At 45.1% G+C, this 20794-nt stretch overlaps 1 protein-coding gene across 7 annotated transcripts; it reads right to left on the minus strand.

Annotated features, from left to right (window-relative positions):
* Positions 1-857: 857 nt before the first annotated feature.
* On the minus strand, positions 858-17249 carry IDNK (IDNK gluconokinase). 7 transcript variants are annotated; one of them, XM_070459578.1, is made up of 8 exons: positions 16775-16944; positions 13681-13737; positions 13236-13322; positions 11609-11681; positions 7090-7148; positions 4711-4902; positions 4253-4296; positions 858-1575 (listed from the first exon to the last, which is right to left on the minus strand). In XM_070459578.1, exons 6-8 carry the CDS (start codon positions 4729-4731, stop codon positions 1230-1232), a joined length of 411 nt encoding a protein of 136 aa, XP_070315679.1. In that variant the 5' UTR covers positions 4732-4902; positions 7090-7148; positions 11609-11681; positions 13236-13322; positions 13681-13737; positions 16775-16944; the 3' UTR covers positions 858-1229. The 7 variants fall into 7 exon arrangements, with proteins under 7 accessions (XP_070315679.1, XP_070315673.1, XP_070315674.1 ...); XM_070459572.1 differs by lacking the exons at positions 4711-4902; positions 7090-7148; positions 11609-11681; positions 16775-16944 and adding an exon at positions 17136-17249 and having other exon boundaries at positions 13707-13737; XM_070459573.1 differs by lacking the exons at positions 4711-4902; positions 7090-7148; positions 11609-11681 and having other exon boundaries at positions 13707-13737; positions 16775-16946.
* Positions 17250-20794: the final 3545 nt, after the last annotated feature.

Below are 20794 nucleotides of genomic sequence, written 5' to 3' on the forward strand. Positions count from 1 at the left end.
TCAAAACTCACTTTCTGGCCAGAACCAACCAAGGCCTGTAAAGCAGCTGGGTCTTGTGGCCCTGATAGATAGAGGGATGAGGATGCTTCTTCCTGGAACCCCATCAAGGAAGTGCTCAAACCCAGCCCACGCTGGCCACATGGCAACTTTCCCCACTGGCGCCTGGTAAGCTGCATGCCAGCAACTCATCAGCACCTCTAAGCCCCCCATAGCCTCGCCTGACCTGGCTGCCACTGTTAGGCCATGGCATAACGCCGCCTATTGGAAAGTTTTCATGTCAGGTTTTGGCCACAGCAGTTCTAGTATTCCTCCCTCACCTGCCTAGTGTCCACCACTGACAGCTTTTATAGCAGGAAAGTGGGCAGGTTAATACTAGCCTGGTCTCACAGGAGTCTCTGTAAAATGGAGCGAGGCCTGGGGCAGACAGTCCTGCACTTCATTCACTCAAATTCCACCTTTGCAAAAAAAGAAATTTTTTTTAATCCATGAACTGTATGTGCTTTTTATTTACTTTGAAATGGCCCAAAGAGAGGATGAAGAGGTGTGTGGTCTAACAAAACTGCTGGCGAGTGGTCAATTCTGTATGCTTCTCTACTCCTGAGACCAGACTCCAGAGGGTGCCAAGGATAGCCAAGTTTCATTTGTCCGTCCAAGTACAAGCATGATCAAGAATGTTCTAAATAAGGTCAGGGTTTACAGCTTTGATTATATAATTTCCTCTGATCATTTGATTGGGTCACATGAATGTAAACTTCAGTGAAGCTTCACTTTCAAAGTTTCCACTCCATTTCTCTGAATGTGCCACAGCATGATGATAAAAGTCTCCCAGATTCCCAAAAATCCACCTGAACAATATCTCAGCACATTGTGGTTTATTCACCTTAAGAAGACTCTGGAGAGAACAGCATCAAAACATGTATATTATCCAGGGTGAAACAGATCACCAGCCCAGGCTGGATGCATGAGACAAGTGCTCGGGCCTGGTGCACTGGGAAGACCCAGAGGGATCGGGTGGAGAGGGAGGTGGGAGGGGGGATTGGGATGGGGAATACATGTATATCCATGGCTGATTATGTCAATGTATGACAAAAACCACTACAATATTGTGAAGTAATTAGCCTCCAACTAATAAAAAAAAAAAAAGAAGACTCTGGAGAGAACATGGTTTGGGATGGGAGACAAGAGTTACGCCTGATGGGTCTGGACCAGTGATATAAATGATTCTCATTTCATTTTAGAGTTTCCATAATTGTAGCAATTATCTCTGAAAGATTTTTGTCCACATTGATTTGGATAAAGTTTTCTGGAGCTGATGGGGTCTCCAGAGTATCGAATTGCGACTGCAGTAACTCAGGGGGCATAAAATGATCTTTTCTTCTGAGTAAGCGTCCAGAGATGATGTCAAATGACCCAGTCAGATGGACCACAAGGAGCTTCACCTCAACTGGCTTTTCTCCCTTTCCCGATTGATCACACTGTAGAGGTGCATCATCTTTTCCTTGTATTAAGATGTCTCTGTATGCTTTCTTCAGAGCTGAACAGGCTAGAACTACATGCTGTCCAGAGGCTACATCTCTGTTTAAAAACAAAACAAAACAAAAAAAACCTGGGGAGATGGGGAAGGGGAGATCCCAAAGAGTGAAGACATTTAAAATAACTGGTGTCAAGCCTAGACTGAGGACTTCAGTCCCACTTCTCTGACAGTGGAAGGTGTTACAAATGGTGGCCAAGTACCAGGCAGTCTTGACTTTGAGGTAAAGATCTTCCACTAGTGAGCCCTCTTGGGTGATGTGTTTACTTCTCTATCAGTTCAGTTCAGTCACTCACTCGTGTCCGACTCTTTGCGACCCCATGGACTGCAGCACGCCAGGCCTTCCTGTCTATCACCAACTCCTGGAGTTTACTCAAACTCATGTCCGTTGAGTCAGTGATGCCATCCAACCATCTCATCCTCTGTTGTCCACTTCTCCTCCTGCCTTCAATCTTTCCCAGCATCAGGGTCTTTTCCAGTGAGTCAGTTCTTCACATCAGATGGCCAAAGTATTGGAGTTTCAGCTTCAGCATCAGTCCTTCCAATGAATACTCATGACTGATTTCCTTTAGGAGCACCAGTTCATCATCTGTTAAATGTGGCTACTCAAGAGTACCTGCCCACAGAACTGCGATGTGGAAGTTTATCATGGTGCCCAGCACACAGGAAGTGCTGAGTGAGTATCAGCTCTGCCCCTTGGCTACAGGATGTGACTGAGCCAGCACTTGTGGACATGGGTGGCTGCTGGCAGGCACCTGTGCCCCCCACACAGCATGGCTCAGGCTCTCCTCAGATTCTCTCCATTCCTACTCTGCAGTATGCTGGAAGAATCTGGGGAAGTTACCCATGCAGAGCTGGAGAAAGTAGGAAAAAAGAGCACCAATCCCTCTGTTTTCAAGGTGAGCAGAAGGTGAGAAGTTTCCAGAGATGTGCTAAGAGAAACACCTGAGCCAGAAATAGAGGTAGATTGACAAGGCACCAATAAGGGAAAACCTAGACAGCATATTATAAAGCAGAGACATTACTTTACCAACAAAGGTCTGTCTAGTCAAAGCTATGATTTTTCCAGTAGTCATGTATGGATGTGAGAGTTGGACTATTAAGAAAGCTGAGCGTGGAAGAACTGATGCTTTTGAACTGTGGTGTTGGAGAAGACTCTTGAGAGTCCCCTGGACTACAAAGAGATCCAACCAGTCCATCCTAAAGGAAATCAGCCCTGAATATTCATTGAAAGGACTGATGCGGACGCTCAAACTCCAATACTTTGGCCACCTGATACGAAGAGCTGACTCACTGGAAAAGACCCTGATGCTGGGAAAGATTGACGGTGGGAGAAGAAGGGGACAACAGAGGATGAGATGGTTGGATGGCATCGCCAGTGTGGTAGACAGGAGTTTGAGTAGGCTCTGGGAGTTGGTGATGGACAGAGAAGCCTGGTGTCCTGCAGTTCATGGGGTCACAAGGAGTCAGACACAACTGAGCGACTGAACTGTACTGAAGGGAAAACCAGTGTGGTCCAAGACCATACATGAGGACAACCCCCCCACCCCCCACCCCGCACTAAGCTGATGTATACCAGCCCTGGGCAGGAGAGGCTGTCTTCTTGGAGCCAGGATGGAACTAAATAAAGTGGTCAAGGGTCAATGCTGGCTTGAGTACTTAGTAGAGATTTCAGTTCAGAACTGAGAAATAAGAATTCTGAAGGGGCCTGCCTTGATCTATGGCCATCATAGACTGGAGACCTAGTGGATGGAGTGTGTCATCAGCAACAAACCAATGTACTTGAGCCTCCCAGCTCTTCTCAAGGGCATGAGTGGGAGCTTGTTAGTTCTGAGCCTGGAGGTCTGATCTCCGCTCTCCTGAGACTCTTCACTTCTGCTTCCATCCAGGTCAGTATCTTTGATCTGACAAGTCTATTTATGTTAGAGACCCAGTTGGGTAGGAGTTCTCAAATCCTAAAACCCCCAAACCTTAAAACCTTAAACCCATACAAAGACAGAACTGCCAGCCATGTCTGTGCAGTGTTTAAAAAAAATGTAAACAATTTTTAATCATAAGTATAATCTCATATGGCCCAAATGGTTTTAGATTTATAAAACATGACTTCATCTTAGCAAGAACTCATTCACTGCTACTCCTTTATCTTCCGTGTCCCAACCAGGATTCCCAAGGGCCAGACCCACAGATGGAAGAGGAGGGTCGTTTATGCAGAGGCATACTACAGAGCTGGACAGTTTGAGATTTCAGTCCTGGTAGCAAGTTATCTGTTGACTTGCAAATGACCCCAGATCTTCCTGGTTGTCAGAGGCTGAAATAGGAGGCAATACAACTGGTGGCTAAGATAACGGCTATAACAACATTATTATTTTCTTTAGGACTTACTATATATATTAGGTACTATTCTAAGTGCTACCCATGCTTTATTCACTAATTCCTCACAACAATCTGTAAAGACTGTTGTGAATAGGAACTATATCCCCATTTTTCAGAAGAATAAACAGGTTTATGGAAGCCAAGTTGCTGAGTAAAATTCCCAGCTAGTAATTATGAAGTTGTCTAGAAGGCTGACTCTAGAACCCAACACTCTGTGGCTGATTAAAAGTCATTGTTAGTCACCAGATGGAGATGCATTTCATTCCTGGGATCCTTTATCATTAGTTATGATATCAAGAGTGGTTTTCCTTTACTCACTGGCTTATCTGGGGTCTGACGTTCTCTTACCTTCGTAAAATGTCATGCAGTTTGCAGAGCCATGGAATTCTGTCCTGAAATTAAAACAAACACAAAGTGGCTTTTCCAGATACTATTTGTACAGAAACATGTTCATATCATGTTCATCAATGTTAGGGTCCAGAGAAATCTCAGTGGTTTTGAGGAGAAGGCCATGCACAGGCTGAGGAGTTAAGTCATTGGGCAGTCAGCACAGAAACATGTTCCTGGTCCAGGTGTCAGAGGCTCTTTCCACAATGATAGAAATTACCCTAAAATGCCAGTATGTATCTCCCCCATTTTAATCGTCCCATTATAAATACACTTTCTTTGGTTCTGATATGTTTGTGTGTGTGTGCACTAAGTCGCTTCAGTCGTGTTTGACTCTTTGCGACTGCCAGGCTCCTCTGTCCATGGGGATTCTCCAGGCAAGAAAACCGAAGTGGGCTGCCATTTCCTGATATACTTACAGATCTTTTATTGTCCTGCATGATTCTTCAGGTGCTTCTGATCTCAAATGCAGAGTTATTCATAGAAACTCTTAAGTCAGCTGCCCCCTGGTCCTATTCTTCAAACCCTCCAAAAACAAAGCTCCTCTTGGATAAAAGTATTGTGAGAATTTTGTATTTTTCCAGAGAAGGCAGAAGTTTGCATAGGACACCCTAGAGTGTTACACAAAGAAGTTCCCCTGGGGTAAATACTGATTGGCCATAATGCATTAAAAAAAAAAAACCCAAACTTTTTATTATGCAAATTTAAAACATATACAAAGACAAAATGGTACAAAACAAACTTCTCTGTACCCATAACCTAGGTTTAATGATTTTCAGCTCACAATCTGGTCTTCTATATGTCCCAACCCCCACCCTTTATCATTTTGATGCCTATTCAAGACAGATGATGTCTTTATTATTTAAGACTTTTTTTTTTTGGCTGCTTTGGGTCTTCATTGTGGTGTGCAGGCTCTCAAGTTGTGGTGTGCAGGCTTAGTTGTGGTATGCGGGATCTTGGTTCTCCAAATAAGGATTGAACCCACCCCTGCATTGGGAGCATTGAGTCTTATCCACTGGACCATCAGGCAAGTCCCCATGATGCATCTTTAAAAGTCCTTGCTCTTAACATTTGATTACTACCATTTTATTTAATTTTTGTATTTGTATAATTGAGACTGACTTGCATTTGTTTTCTTGTGTAGTCCATATTAAATTTTGTTATCAAGGTTATCCTAGCCTCCTAAAAATAAGGACAGCTTTCCTTCTTCCTTCTCTTCTTTGAAACAGCTTGTATACAATATATTATTTTTATGGACAAAATGTTTTTGTTTCCCCAAAATTCATACCCCCCATGTGAGAATATTTGGAGGTTTAGATGAGGTCATGAGGATGAGGTCCTCATGATGGGATTAGTGCCCTTATAAGAAGAGACCAGTGAGCTAGTATATACGCTTTCTCTCCTGCTGCTGCCCTCCCTTTCAGCCACCCAGCGGAGATACAGAGAACCTCCAAGCTCAGAATAAACAAGAAACTGACCATGCTGGCATCTTGATCTTGGACTTTCACCCTCCAAAACTGTGATAAATACACGTCTGTTGTTTAAGTCACCCAGTCTATGTTATTTTGTTACAGCAATCTGAGCTAAGTGAAACTCATCTGAAAATACTATCTGGGCCTTTTATTTATTTTTTTTGAGGAAAGATCTCTGATTACAGATTGAATTTCTTTAATGAACATTGTATTATATTCAGATTTTTCTATTTTTAATTCAGCTTTGGTGACTGAATACTTTAGAATCAACAAGGTCATGTTTTCACTTGGTGACAGGGGAGGGCTGAGCAGACTGTGTCCCTGAGCATTGTAATCCTCACTTGAAGAAAGTCTTCCCTTATATACTTTATACAAGTCCTCACACTTAGGTTCAGGTCTAGCTCCATGCCTCATAGAGGTATCATCTCCCATCTCTACAGGAACATAAAAAAATCGTACTTCCCACCCTCCTGGCTTATATGCATTCCCAAAGCCTGGGGGAAGAGGTTATTTAGGTTTAATTAAATCTTGCTACTTTGATTCTGGCACCTGAGAATTTCTCGTTTTGCTTTTGACCTTGGTTAAGCCCTTGGTTATATCCCCCATCCCACTCCCCTAATCTTTTCCACCAGGAGCCTTTCAAGTTCTCCAGCTCTAGGTGAGGTCTTTCAGCTCCTGAATATTTCCCCTGGGCTTCGGCTTTCCCTATTTCTTATTCAGAGTAACTAGCTCCACAGTGAGTGAAAGGTTCATTCCACCAAGGCCATCACTCTGTGCTCAGCAAACTAAAGACCTTCCAGTTACTAGGATCCACCCTTGTCAGGAAGCAGAGAAGGATTTTGTACACACAGATACTACATGCACACATACTACATGCACACATGCTACACATACATACACAGTTGTAATTTTTTCATTATATGTATCTTTTCATATTAAATAATATTTTAAAAAAGCACTGTGATCTAATATTGGGTTAAGAGTCCTGGAAGTTTTTATTAGTCACAGAATTTTTTGAAGACTTTACTTCTGTGTACATATTACCCAATCAGAGACCACTTAGAAGTTCAAATGCAACAGCTATAAAATCTGCAGAAGGCAGAGATCAAATGACAACTATTACCTAACTTACAAGAATGGTATCTTAAGTAACAGTAACTACATGATTCACAGATATTATTACTCAAATTATAACAGCTACTACAATGTACACATGATAGCTCAAATGTATTTAATGAAACACTTGTTAATGTTAGCACTTGTCTGAGTAGTCAGTGAACCCAGTGTGGTTATTTCTAAACAAAGTAACAAGATGATGAGGCTTACCAGTTCTAAACTTGCAGACCATAAAGAACTTTGTGCTCTATGGGGAGACTTACATGCTCCTGGAAAAGAGTGTATATGTTTAAGGCTTATTCTTGGCAAGATTTTCTGACATCATACTCAAAAACTAAATGTTCTAGAGAAGTCTGAGAAGAAAAAAAGTTGTAGCAGCTATACTTATGGAACTTGAAATTGCCACTGTAACACAGTATTTTCTAGACTTAAGATGGGGGTCAGGGAAGAACAGTGTCAAGGGTTATAGGTAGTGGGGAAAACTAGCTGGACTTACTGAGCCGTGCAGTATTTTATGATGTAAAATTGCCCATGGGAAAGCTGCCAACTCAAGCCCAGATTTGGATTTCCCTTTCCTTCATCCATTTGCAAGTATCTGTTGTGTGCTTAGGGAGACCCAGACACTATTCTGGGTCCTTCCTTTCAATCCTCTACACACGATCACCCTGAGTTTAACTTCTAAGATTCCATTTGCACCCAACTTTCTAAATTCCTTTCTCTTCTGTATTTTCACTGTGAATAGCTAAGCTTTTCTACTACATTCATGAACTAACAGGGATAAAAAAAGAAAACACTATTATTTATACATAGAGTTAAAAAAATTTTTTTTAAACCTCTTGGCTATATCTTCCAAAACAGCTTCTCCAACAGAAGGCTGCAGCAGAGCAGGGAGACTGGGCCCTAGAGACTCACATGTCGGCAGCATGAGCAGTTTCCTACCGAGGACCCAGACCGACAAAGACATGGTGCCTTTCAAACCTTAGGAAGGGCTGCACAGGCAACTTACTTGGTAAAGTGGTGTACTAATCATTAATGGGTCTAACCTCAGTGTGTGTTTTACATGTAAATAGAGGTGTCTGGCTTCAAGTTTAAGAAATGACATCAACTTCTATAAAGTTGGGGCTTCCCTGGTGGCTCAGAGGGTAAAAGCGTCTGCCTGCAATGCAGGAAACCCGGGTTCGATTTCTGGGTTGGGAAGATCCCCTGGAGAAGGAAATAGCAACCCACTCCAGTACCCTTGCCTGGAAAATCCCATGGATGGAGAAGTCTGGTAGGCTACATACAGTCCATGGGGTCACAAAGAGTCGGACACGAATGAGCAACTTCACTTTCACTTTCTATAAAGTTAAGGAGTCTTCTTACAGCATATGGGGGCCGCAGTGAGATAACCTTCCTAAGCACTTGGACAAGAAGGAAAGAAGCTTGTTCTTTAAGGCTTTAAAGATCAACACTTAACAGAAAGGGACAGAGATGTCTAAACTCATCTGAAGAAGTAAAAAGTGACCCTCAGGCTAGCGGTGCATCACTATGACCCAACTACGTATTTTAACACACATAAAGGAAGCACATGAGGCTTGGGTGTAAAAGTCCAGGGCAGGAACACTATAGGATCAGACAGCAGAGTAATGGAGTTCTGGCCTTATGACTTCAAATATCATGGTCTCATTAGCAAACGTCTTCGTCTAATGGGGTGGGTGGTCTCACACCATTAGAAACTTAAGTTTTAACTTTCCTACTCTTTTGATTGCACGTTCACTGAGCTACCTGACTGCATTTTGGCTTCTGAAATCAGATTGATGTGTTATGGGCCACGTGGCAGTTAAATTTCTCCTTGTAAATTAATCAACTGGCATTCTGGTTTTATGTAGAAATCTTGTGAACCTGACTAGTGGGGTTCTCATATGAGACATGAACCTGTGTTCAATGTGTTGACAGTATCAAGGGTTGAGCCAGCAAGAGAGCCTGACTGCCCTGGTCCCATCTGGGCAGTCAGGCAGCCTTTTCCACAGTGCATCCCTGTCACTGTGCATGTCTCTAGGTGAAACAAAATCCTGAGACTAGTGCTGTGATGAGCTGAGACTAGTGCTGATCTCCATTCAGCAAGAATATTTGGCTTGGAAGGGGTAGTAGGAAGGTCGCTCAGTCGTCTCCGACTGTTTGCGAGTCCATGGACTGTATAGCTTGCCAGGCTCCTCTGTCCATGGAATTCTCCAGGCAGGTATACTGGAGTGGGCTGCCATGCCCTTCTCCAAGTTGGAAGGTTCAGACAGTCAAATGCTAATTCACATATTCAGTATTCACATACCTACTTAAGAGTTCAAGAAGCAATTATAATGATGCATTAGGACTGATTCACAGATGAAAACACAACAAAAAATGAACTATACTTCTGCATGAGCAAAATGTTCATAGTGGGTTTGGATGCACCAAGGAAGGGGGATAATTTGTTTAATTTCTAGTACTTTAGATATCTTACCTTTCTTCCCACTAGCAGAGGAGCAACCTTGTGTTTTGTTATTTTAATTAGATTGCACAATTCTTCCAGCCCATCAGCACCAAATCTCTTTGTACAGAGATCAATCTCTGTATTATTTTATGGCTTAGGAAACATGTTATTGCATTAAGCTGGATATTGACTTTATTAGTCATTATATTTTCTGCATGACTGAAATATTTCACAATAAGGATGAAACAAACAAATTAAAAAAAAAAAAACAGAAAACATAATTGGGTAATAAACTTCCTACCCTTTGTACAGGTAAATAGAACTTTACTTTGAATCCCTGCTTTTTTATTATTTTACCAGTATCTTAAATACATGCCTTAGCTAAGAATTAAGCATGTTGCTTCATTTAGTCACAATAAAATTCCTCAGAAGCTCAACAATGAAAACTAATATTAATAAATGGAATGATAAAACAGAAATAGATGCTTTCAGACATATGCCCCCAATCAGAATGCATGTTGGACCAGTTTATTCACAGCACCAGTAAGGTCTGGGTCCACCAGCCACAAAATCAGTGAGAGAAGGCTGGAGATAGCAATGAAGTACTTTCAACTTTATTTTACAGAAGTTTCCAAGTCACAGTTATTACGCAGTTGGGATCCTTCTCTAGAGGGTCACAGGGGGCCACAAGGACAGAGTTCTTCCGGAGCCGCTCCAGGTGCTACGTGAATTCCCGGGTGGACACCAGCATTCTCATCCCTGGTCTGCGTAAAGCCAGGCGTCACCTGCCTCAGGTACCCATCCAGGGCTAGGTCCCTCCAAGGGATGCGCTCGCTGAGGGCTGTGCCTCTCTCCTGCTCTCTCTCTCACCCTTCCCCTCTCCGTTTAACCAACCCCGATTCATTCCTCATAGACTGGGTGTGCGTGGAGTATCAGGGCCTTTAACACAGTAGAAAAAGTAGGGTCTTAGGGGTTAGAGATCCCCTTTACTCTGTGCCTTTGCTCAAGTTACTTAGCTTCTCTGTGCCTCCCCTTGTTCATCTGCAAAATGGGGAATCATGTAATTCACTGGTCTGCTTTGGGATTTAAACAGGAAAAGGAGTAGACTTCATTTTAAACATTATTTTTGGGGGCTGATTTTATAACTGCAATAAATGGCATCAATTTCCAACTTTGAATATGGAAAAGACCTTTAATAAATGAATTTGGTACGCAGTAGGTTCTAATTCCACAAATAGTATTTAATATGTGCAAAGCGCCATACAGAGCACTGGGAATGTAATATGAATGGTGTGGTTCCTGTCCTCAAGGGGGTCACAGCCTGATGACGGGTATCTATCAGTTAAACTACACATAAGGCAGAGATGAGGGTTCCAAGGGATATACTTAGAAGGGCTCTGACTGGAGAGTAGAGGGAGAGATCAATTTTGATCAGGCCCTCGGAAGACTAAATCTTCAAGGATAAAGAGGATTTTAATGGAACCAGGGCCTGCCAAGCAGAGGGCAAGGTAAGACTGGGAGTATGAAATATTAAAGATGGTTTGCCAAGACTCTACAGTAAACGGATGAGGCAGGAGCTTAGCACTGACAACCAAGCGTGGGAGTTGCTGTGAGGAGAAACTGTCAGGACTAGACAGTCGAGACTCTGAGTGAGCTGCTAAGGAGTTTGGCCTTTCCTGTCGGGTCTTAGGGAGGACCTGGACACTTGAGCTCCAGAGTCTGTATTCATAATGTTTGTGAAGAAAGGGGGAAGACTGAGATCTCCTCTTCACAGAGGCAGAAACTGAGGCCAAACAGGGAGATACTAGAGCAAATTCACTGAGTTCTGTGTGTAAACACTACAGACAATATCATAATTAGTGAAGTCAAACACAGAAAGAGAGGAGGAAACAACATAACCCAGAGGGGCATCCAAGCTTACTGGGTCGCTATTCTGGGTCCCTTCATCCCTGACAGTCCCTACATGCAGGGATAGGGGTGCAGTGTACCCTGAGCCCCCAGCCCAGGACTTAAGTACTGAGGGCTAAAGGAGAGCATCATGAGGATAGAGACCGCTTCCTTGGCCTATCTAGAAAGAGAAAGTGTCTTCTGGAAGGGGATGACAATAAAAGGGCAGGCGCTCAGAGGAACAGATGGAAGAGGTGTCTAGCACTGCTGGGGGAGGTGGAGAGAGGGCAAGGGAAGTGGGAGGGGGGCAGTGGCGGTGAGGGACCGATTTTATCTGGTGCAAAAGTGAACCTAAGCCCATAGAGGGAAAAAAATGCATACAAACAAAGTACATACCCTGAAAGGTGGGTATATGTATCAAATTCAATCAGCAGGTAGTTTTGGAAGATGAAACCAAGGGTGATATATTCTGTGAAAGAATTTGTAGGCATTGGTCAAATGTTTTATACAGGATAAGTATTATATTTGTAATCAGGAACAAAACTGTCCAAAACCCTTTAAAGACTCTGAGGTTGAAGTCTGCTCAAGCATCACCCCATGGGCTGCCAGAACAGCATGGCGCTGGCACCAGGGAGACTCACTAACAGACAGCTTGGAAATCATCATCTCCTCATGTTAACCGTGCATCCCTGCCTGGGTGGCGTATCTTTCTCCACCAGCGCTGTCCAACAGAGCTTCCTGCCCTGATGGAAATGTTCTCTACCTGCACTGTCTGGATTGGCAGCCACCAGCCACACGTGGCTTTTGAACACTTGAAGTATGGGCAGTGCAATCCCGGAACTGGAGTTTACATTTAACTGAAATAGGCTTAAGGTGCCCGTGTGTATTCAGCTCAGGTTCTTTATCTTCAAACCTTAGCCTTCTGAGTACAGTGTGTGTGTGTACACGCGCGCGCTCAGGTTCTTTATCTTCAAACCTTAGCCTTCTGAGTACAGTGTGTGTGTGTGTGTGTGTGTGTGTGTGTGTGTGTTGAGAGAGTCAGTTGTGTCTGACTCTCTGTGACCTCATGGACCTCCCCAAACCATCCTGAGAATCTCCCCCAAGGCATACCATTACCTCTGCCTCTAACAGTCTACCTGATGCTCAGCACAGTATCCTCTGGGGGAGGAGGGCCTGCGGGCTGGTTGCCAGGGCAATGAGGGGGTCATGGTGCCAGCTCAGCTGTGACCCACACCTTCGCTCATGGACTCACTGGGCTCTCATTAAAAGTGTTAGCCATCTGCTGTTTTACTGCATTCCTCTCTGCTTCACTCTAATGTCAGGCAAACTTGTATAGCTTCCTCTGAATATATTTAGTAACTCGTTATGTTTCTTCCAGTAATTGATAACCTTTTCTTCTGTACAATAAATTCCTCTTCTCAATTCTCCTCCTCAGCCCCCCAGCCCCATCAATACTGCTCACTTAACAAGGCTCCCTTGTGAATAAGAGGAACGATGCTTAAATGCCATTATAAAACTCTGTCCATTTGGGGTTGCTTTACTTTGTTCTTTAATTTTGTACTCAGCAAGGGGAAAAAGAAAATAACCCTAGCACAGTCACACTTTACACACTCCGCAGAAATGATTTACATGTATGTATACAGAGATACGGTGCTAACAACAACAGTAAGAAGTGATATTCACTGAATGCTTCAGGTGTGTCTCTCTGCACACTTTTCAATTTATCTAATCCTCTCAAGGACCCAATAAAATAGATCCTGTCACCATTCCTACGTCACAGGACGAAAATGAGGCACAGAGAGACCAAGCTATTTGCCAAAAGTCACACAAGCTCAGTGGTGGGGCCAAGTTATCTACAGTATGTTTATTATCTCTAGCACAGTATCACTGTTATGTTTGTTACTCTGTATCTCCTTTTGGCTGCTCTCCTCCCACCTTCTAAAGTCAAATGTTGTAAACTTAATTTTGATGGTTTAATGTTTAAACATCCATGTTGGAAATAAAAACAGACAGCGCACCTTACCTCGTCATTCAGCGGTATCCCTTTCTGCATCTTCATTCGATTTTCCTCTGGGTGGTAGTCATCTGCATCGTAGAATTTCCATCCTAGCTTTAAGAACAAAGTCAAAGAGGATATGTAGCAGCTCATGCGGCTCATGTGATGTGCACTGTGGGTTCCTAATACTAACTGCAGGTGCAGAAACCACCTGGCCACCCTCTTTCCCACCGGCAGCCACAAAGACCACCCCTCCTCCACCCAGGTGCAGGAGCAGGGAGGTCTGTAAGGATGCTTCACTAATCCCACCCACTGGGTTGCTGCAGCTGTTTTTTTCATTCATCATTATTTTCCATGACCAAGGAGAGAAACAAAATTGCTCCAGGGGGTTTCACAAGCTTTATGGAGGTGTCTGCGGTGAGTTTACAGAACACGCAGGCCAGAAGCAATGAGACAAAAAGATGAGACTCACAACTGGGAGGTGTTAGCACAGGTTACCTCAGATGCCAGCAGGGCGCCCACGGTGGATCTGTGGAAAGGACACAGATGCTACGTGACTATCCTTTCTCCATCTGCCTCTTCCATCCAAGGAGCCATGGGAAGCACACGGCTTAAACACCAACAACTTACAATATTGAAACTCAGACACGTGCTCCTCACCCTGGAGTCGAGAGCATGGCTTTAGTTTTCTCCAGGAATTTAAATAATTTTCTAGTTATCACTAAATTTTCCCCCAAAAGCAATACATAAGATCTCATTAAACTCTTGAAGTCGCCCCCCTCCACTAAGTTTTTGGTCCCTGTTTTGTAGATAATTATTTTTTGAACAGGATGAGATGGTCGGATAGCATCATGGACTCAATGGACATAAATCTGAGCAAATTAGGAGGTAGTGAAGGTCGCAAGGAGTCGGACGTGACTTAGTGACTGTCAAGTCTCGTCACTACATGGACAATAACTGAATAAAGTGATAAATTTTACCGAGGATACTGGAGGCAGGGGTCTGACAGGGAATTTAACCTCTAAGCACCCACACAAGGTTCATGGAGCTCATAAAAGCATTAAAACATTGCGACTTAAAAGGGACACACCCTTCAAATAAGGGACTCAGAGAATTACCAGCATTCATTATTAAGTATGGGAGTTGAATGCTCTCTGTTCAGACCCTAACAACTACAGGTCAGTGAAGAGGGCTTGGGTTCCAGAGCTTGAGATCTGGCCACAGTCTCCATCTGCCATGAAATGACTATGCCCACCTTGTCGTCTAAACTTGTTTTCTCACCTGTAAAACAAGGGAGCTGAGTTACATCTATCCATTCGCTTTCTCATTTCACTCAGCCAATATTTAACAAGCACCTACCAGCTCCCAGGACATAATGCTCAGCCCACTGAGACTGATTTCAGCCATCTTGAGGTTTATAGCTAGTGCAATGTGGGTAGGGATGGAGGCTGGCAGGCGATGAGTTAGAAATGAAGCCCCCTCTTGCTCTCAACTTCTGAGGTATTATCCAAATGCCAATCACTGACATAGAACCTTCAGGATCTTTTTATTGTACCCTCCTACTTCATCATGCCTTCTCACCTAAGTTGTACATGCTACTATTACAATTATGTTATTTTTATTTAATTGCTTCTCTCTTTGAAATTAAACAAATGTGTTAAGGAAGGTTCTTTCCGTCCCTCATACAGGAAGCCATCCTCACTTGCCTTAAGTAGGAGGTAACTGAAAAATGCACACAATGAAAACAAAACATTATGATGAAATTCTATACTGTTAATTACCAAGGGTTCTCTCTCTTTTGTTAAGAAAGTATCAGGAAGGTGTTAAACAGACACACTGAGACCTCCTCCCTAAAATGACCAAAGGATTGAGAACTAGAACCTCTCCCATTATGTTCACTCCAACGGGGGCTGCATAGGTTGACACGTTGCAGCCTGCTAGCGATTAAACTGTCCCAGCCAAACTCCAGGGCTGGAGAAGCCAGGGCTGTGAACAACAGAAATCACACTGAAGACCAAGTTAGATTAGCCAGGAATGAACATGTCAGCCGCCAGTCATAATTTAAAAGAAGAGCCAACTAGACTAGGGTGTAGATGGGCAGAAAGGAGATAGAAGGAAACTGAAAAACCATTCTCTACCACTCTAACCTATGGTTTTTCCAGTAGTCATGTATGGATGTGAGAGTTGGACTGTGAAGAAAGCTGAGCACTGAAAAATTGATGTTTTTGAACTGTGGTGTTGGAGAAGACTCTTGAGAGTCCCTTGGACTGCAAGGAGATCCAGCCAGTCCATCCTGAAGGAGATAAGTCCTGGGTGTTCGCTGGAAGGACTGATGCTGAAGCTGAAACTCCAATACTTTGGCCACCTCATGCGAAGAGCTGACTCACTGGAAAAGACCCTGATGCTGGGAGGGATTGGGGGCAGGAGGAGAAGGGGACGACAGAGGATGAGATGGCTGAATGGCATCACCGACACGATGGGCATGAGTTTGAGTAAACTCCGGGAGTTGGTGATGGACAGGGAGGCCTGACATGCTGCGATTCATGGGGTCGCAAAGAGTCGGACACAACTGAGCGACTGAACTGAACTGAACCACTCTAACCAAACTTCTTAACCAGGGGACATCGTAAAGGTCCCTGGTCCATGTCTGAAGATGGACCAAGGACCCTCAGTAGAAATAAAGCACAGTGCTCGCCTCACAGGAGACTGGTCAGAGCCGAGCATTACAAACCAGTTTGGCACCCAAATGCCACAGTAGTTTCTGTAAAGCTAAACCTACCTACCTGGAGCAAGAAGGAGTCTTGGAAATACACTGGCCCGCATGGGCAGTTCCCGATTCAGAACATTCTAGAAGCCTTCGGGGGTTGTGAAACTTCAGGTGTCTTTTGCTGCCTCTGGTGGAACACTACCTGTCTTTTCTGATAAAGGGCACTGCTGGACTTTGGACCCAGTGGGAAGCCAAAGGCTTCCTCGGCCCCCCAAGTTGGCCAGACTGGGCTGGCCAGGGGCTCTGCGGTGTGGAATGCTCTTCCTTCCTCACAAATCTGGAGCACTCTTCATATTTAATACTCCATCCTTCTAGCTGAAGTGGGAAACACAGTAGGTTAGAAAGTTAATAATCAGAAAAGTCCAAGGCCAAGAAGGAGGGAGCTAGTGCTCTGTCCGGCCTGACAAATGTCTCTGGGCGCCTGGGAGGAGGTCTGCCCGTGCTCTGCGGTCCCTCGCTCTCCTGCACGCTGCTCTGGCTTGAGGCCCCCAACAACCTGCCCGGGCCGCTCCAGGGGCCAAGCAGAACCCGTTACCCCAGCAGCCGCCTCTGTCTAAATTCAGAGATGCAGAGCCCGAGTCTGGGATGTGGCCCCGGGCCAGGCGCTCCTGGAGCGAGCAGGCTGGCAAGTGGGCAGAGGGAGTAAGGTGCCCTGGACCTGTTTCCTCATCGGCAAAGGGAAACGAAGGGGGCTCCCCAGGGAACGCCAGTCGCCAAGGGCCCAGAACTGCGGCAGGTCCGGCCTCCGCCGCGCGCCGCCTCCCCATTGCGCCCCCCGAGCCCGGCCCCCAGCACCTACTTCCCCGAGCCGCTCACGCCCATCACCAGCAGCACGTCGGGCGCCGCCATCGCCCCAAATCCGGTTCCTTCCCTTCGCCTTCCGGAGACCGTCCGCCCCGCCTTCCCTGCCGCGCAGGGCGGAGCCGCCCGCGACCCCGCCCCGCCCGCGGACCGGACCCCGGGGAGCCCCCGTTGGGCCCCCGCCCCAAAGCGCGTGTCCCCACTTCCGCGCCGCCCCATCGGCGTCGAGACCTGCCCACCCCGCGCCCCTTCCCCGGCGAGACACGCCCCTGGCCCGGACCCCGCCCCCAGGCTCTCCACCCGCCGCTGCGCGGCCGAGACCCGTGCACATGGCGCCGCACCGCTTCCCCTTCTCCCACCTCCGTTCCTTCCCCGGCGCCCCTCTCCTCTGTGCCGAAGCGGAGCCCCACCGCAGGCAGGGGAGGGGGCCCCGAGTCCCGGCCCCGAGTCCCTCCATCTGCGGTCCTCTTCGCCCAGCCTCTCTCCATCGCCCTTGCAGGCCGGACCCTCCTGCTCCTCCTCCACCAATGAGCTTTAGAAAGAGCTTTAGTTTATTTATTTTTTTATTTTTTTAATGTAAAAGTAATAAGCAGAAAATAAATAACACTTTACCACACCACGCGGCAGCAAGCATCAGTTCCTCCGTCCTGTATAGATAAACGGGTAGGAATATTGCTTGAAATTAGGATAGTGCTGTACACAGTGTTTTGTAACCTGGTATTTTGTCACAATAATACAAGGCAGATTTCTTTTGATGTCAAATATAGAGTGGGCCGTAGCGGCACATGTTATTATGGCTCTGCTATTTAATCTGCTTCCTGTTATCGGGTAAATTACTTAAGTGGAAGAAGCACCCCCTTTAAAGGACCCTTTTGCTTTAAAGCAATGTGTTAATTTTGTGCCATTTAAGATGTTTGATTAAAAGGACGTCCAACGACATTCTGCCCGACTTCCATTGTTTCCCAAGTTCATACTACTCTGTGTCTTTGAAAACAATGAAGCTGACATAAAAGCATTTAATCAGTATGTCGATTACCTCTGCACTTTTTTTCTTACTTCGCCCAAGTAGGTGACATTTCAGTGTTCCTGGGTGGAGTCTGTACAGTTGAAGTGCCTGAGACCTGGAGAGACAGGTGACTTGGGTAAGGGCTTATAGTTCAGTTGTGCTTGAGGAACATTTTGTGAACACCTACCATCCACAGAATTCCGAAGGTGAATGTCGTAATTCTCCAGGTGCTCCCTGGCAGGTAGGGGGGAATAGATGTGTAAACACAGGTGTGACTTGTGCTCTGCTTTACCAGCTCAGGTAAAAAATAGTGTTCACATTTCTCTCAAAGTTCAAATCAGAACGATCAGCAGAAAGTCTGGTTCTTCTGCCCAGATATCCAACCCAAGACATGTCCAAGGACCTCATAGTTTCTGTACTAGTCAGGGTGGTGACGGGAAACAGCACATTCAAGTTGGGTCATTTGAAAAGGGTTCAACAAAGGTACTCTTTTCAGAGATGCAGGTGAGATCAATGAAAGCAGCGGGATCTCGGTAAGTGAGGGGAGATGTGAGGGGGCAATAGAAGGGAGTCTTTATTGGGCTAGTCTGGGGGCAGAGACAGAGGGGAGAGGAGAGAGAAAGAGCACATACTATGTGGATAGACAAGTCTGAAGTGAAATGTGGCCTCAGAAAGAGAGAAGGATACCCCTCTTGACCCAACAGGGGAGGAATCAGGAGAATAAATGACCTCCCCTTCCCTTCTCCTGCCCTCTGATCTGCTAGTGACCAAACCCCACGGGCCAATCCCAACTGGAAGGCAGAGAGCCAGGGAGTCTGTTGAGTTGGCCCATGCATACCAGTCTCCCAGGCACAGAGCCGGGAAGAGAGGGTGGGAAAGTGTATCTGAGTGATGGAGTAAAGAAAAGATACCCAGCACTGTTTTTCTCAAGAATCAGTGAATTAATCCTCCTGCACTTGCCTCCAGGACATCAGAACTCCCAGGTGATGCTAAGGGCTGAACTTCATATTTTTTACCTCTGAGAGGACCACCTACTGGTCCTAGTTGTCACAGGGCTTCCAGCTGTTGAGCCACCAGAGGCCCAACCTTGGTCTGATGTTAGGTCCTGTCTGCCTACTGCAGAATTGCTATACTAGCTGAGGCACATGATGCCTGGAAGCCTAAAGAGACTCTTGGCAAGCCACTGTTTCCTGCATGCGTTACTACAGTGACCCAGGTCCAAATCACCCCCAGACTGAGGACAGCCGGCACTGTGAGTCTTGTGCAGTAATGGCGGCAGTGGAAAGGCTCCTGTAGGCACCTTGCAGTCCATGGGGGTTAGCTGGGGTGTGTGTGGGGGGGGGGTCGGGGAAGGGGGGAGCATCTTCTCACAATGCGCACAAGCAATTCCTGGGAAGCAAAGCAGCTGTCAGGATGGCTGGGAAGGGCAGCTTTCCCATTAAAGTGGCCTCACATCTGACAGGTCTCATTAAGAAGAGGTTTCATCTGCACCTCTTCCCTTCCAGACGGTCTTTGATCTTGGTTGAATTTTGAGAATTCCAATAATTGCATGGAAGCGCTCTACATACCAAATCACAGGTCTTAACCAAGCCCCAAAGTAGACTATTGTACCTTCTTCTGGAAGTAATGGTTGTAAACTTGCTTCACATGTTCATAATTTAAAAGGGTCACTCAAAGGGCCCAGAACAAAGTTTGGACAAAGGCAAGATGATTTTTGCTACCTCAGTAGATGCAGAAAAGGCATTTGAAAAATTCAAAATCTCTTCATGATACAAATACTTAACACACTAGGACTACAAAATACTCAGCCTGATAAAGAGCATCTATGGGCCCCACAGCAGATGTTTTACTCAATGATAAAAGACTGAATGTTTTCACTATGGTTAGGAACAAGGAAGGGCGTCTGTTCTCACCACTTCCATTCAACATTCTGTTGGAGGTTCTAGCCAAAGGCAATTAGACAAGAGAAAGCAAAAAAAAAAAAAAGGCACCCAGATTAGGAAGGAATAAGTAGGGACTTCCCTGGTGGTCCAGTGGCTAAGACTCCACACTCCCAATGCAGGGAGCCCAGGTTTGGTCCTTGGTCAGGGAGCTGGATCCCACTATGCCATAACTAAGAGTTCTCATGCCACCGTTAAAGATCCCTTGTGCCACAACTAAGACACAGTGCAGCCAAGTAATTTTTTTTTTAAAGAAAGAAACAAGTAGGATTATACTTCCAGATGGCGTGATGTTGTATACAGAAAATTCTGAGGCATCTACAAGGACCCTATTAGAACTAATAAATTAGTTCAGCCAGGTTTCGGGCTACAAGGTCAACATTAAAAAGCAATTACATATAAAAAAAGCAATTATATTTCTATACACCAGCAATGAACAATCTGAAAAAGAAATTAAAAAGAAAAACCCTATTTATAACAGCATCAAAAAGAACAAAATAATTAGGAAAAAGTTTAATAAAAGAAGTACATCTGAGTCTCTTTTTCTGTTTTGCATATAGGGTTATCGTTACCATCTTTCTAAAGTCCATATATATGTGTTAGTATACTGTAATGGTCTTTATCTTTCTGGCTTACTTCGCTCTGTAAAATGGGCTCCAGTTTCATCCATCTCATTAGAACTGATTCAAATGAATTCTTTTTAATGGCTGAGTAATATTCCATGGTGTATATGTACCACAGCTTCCTCATCCATTCGTCTGCTGATGGGCATCTAGGTTGCTTCCATGTCCTGGCTATTATAAACAGTGCTGTGATGAACACTGGGGTGCACGTGTCTCTTTCAGATCTGGTTTCCTCGGTGTGTATGCCCAGAAGTGGGATTGCTGGGTCATATGGCAGTTCTATTTCCAGCTTTTTAAGAAATCTCCACACTGTTTTCCATAGTGGCTGTACTAATTTGCATTCCCACCAACAGTGTAAGAGGGTTCCCTTTTCTCCACACCCTCTCCAGCATTTATTGCTTGTAGACTTTTGGATAGCAGCCATCCTGACTGGCGTGTAATGGTACCTC

This window comes from Odocoileus virginianus, chromosome 31, assembly GCF_023699985.2.
Source record: "Odocoileus virginianus isolate 20LAN1187 ecotype Illinois chromosome 31, Ovbor_1.2, whole genome shotgun sequence".
In the NCBI taxonomy this organism is placed as follows: domain Eukaryota; kingdom Metazoa; phylum Chordata; class Mammalia; order Artiodactyla; family Cervidae; genus Odocoileus; species Odocoileus virginianus.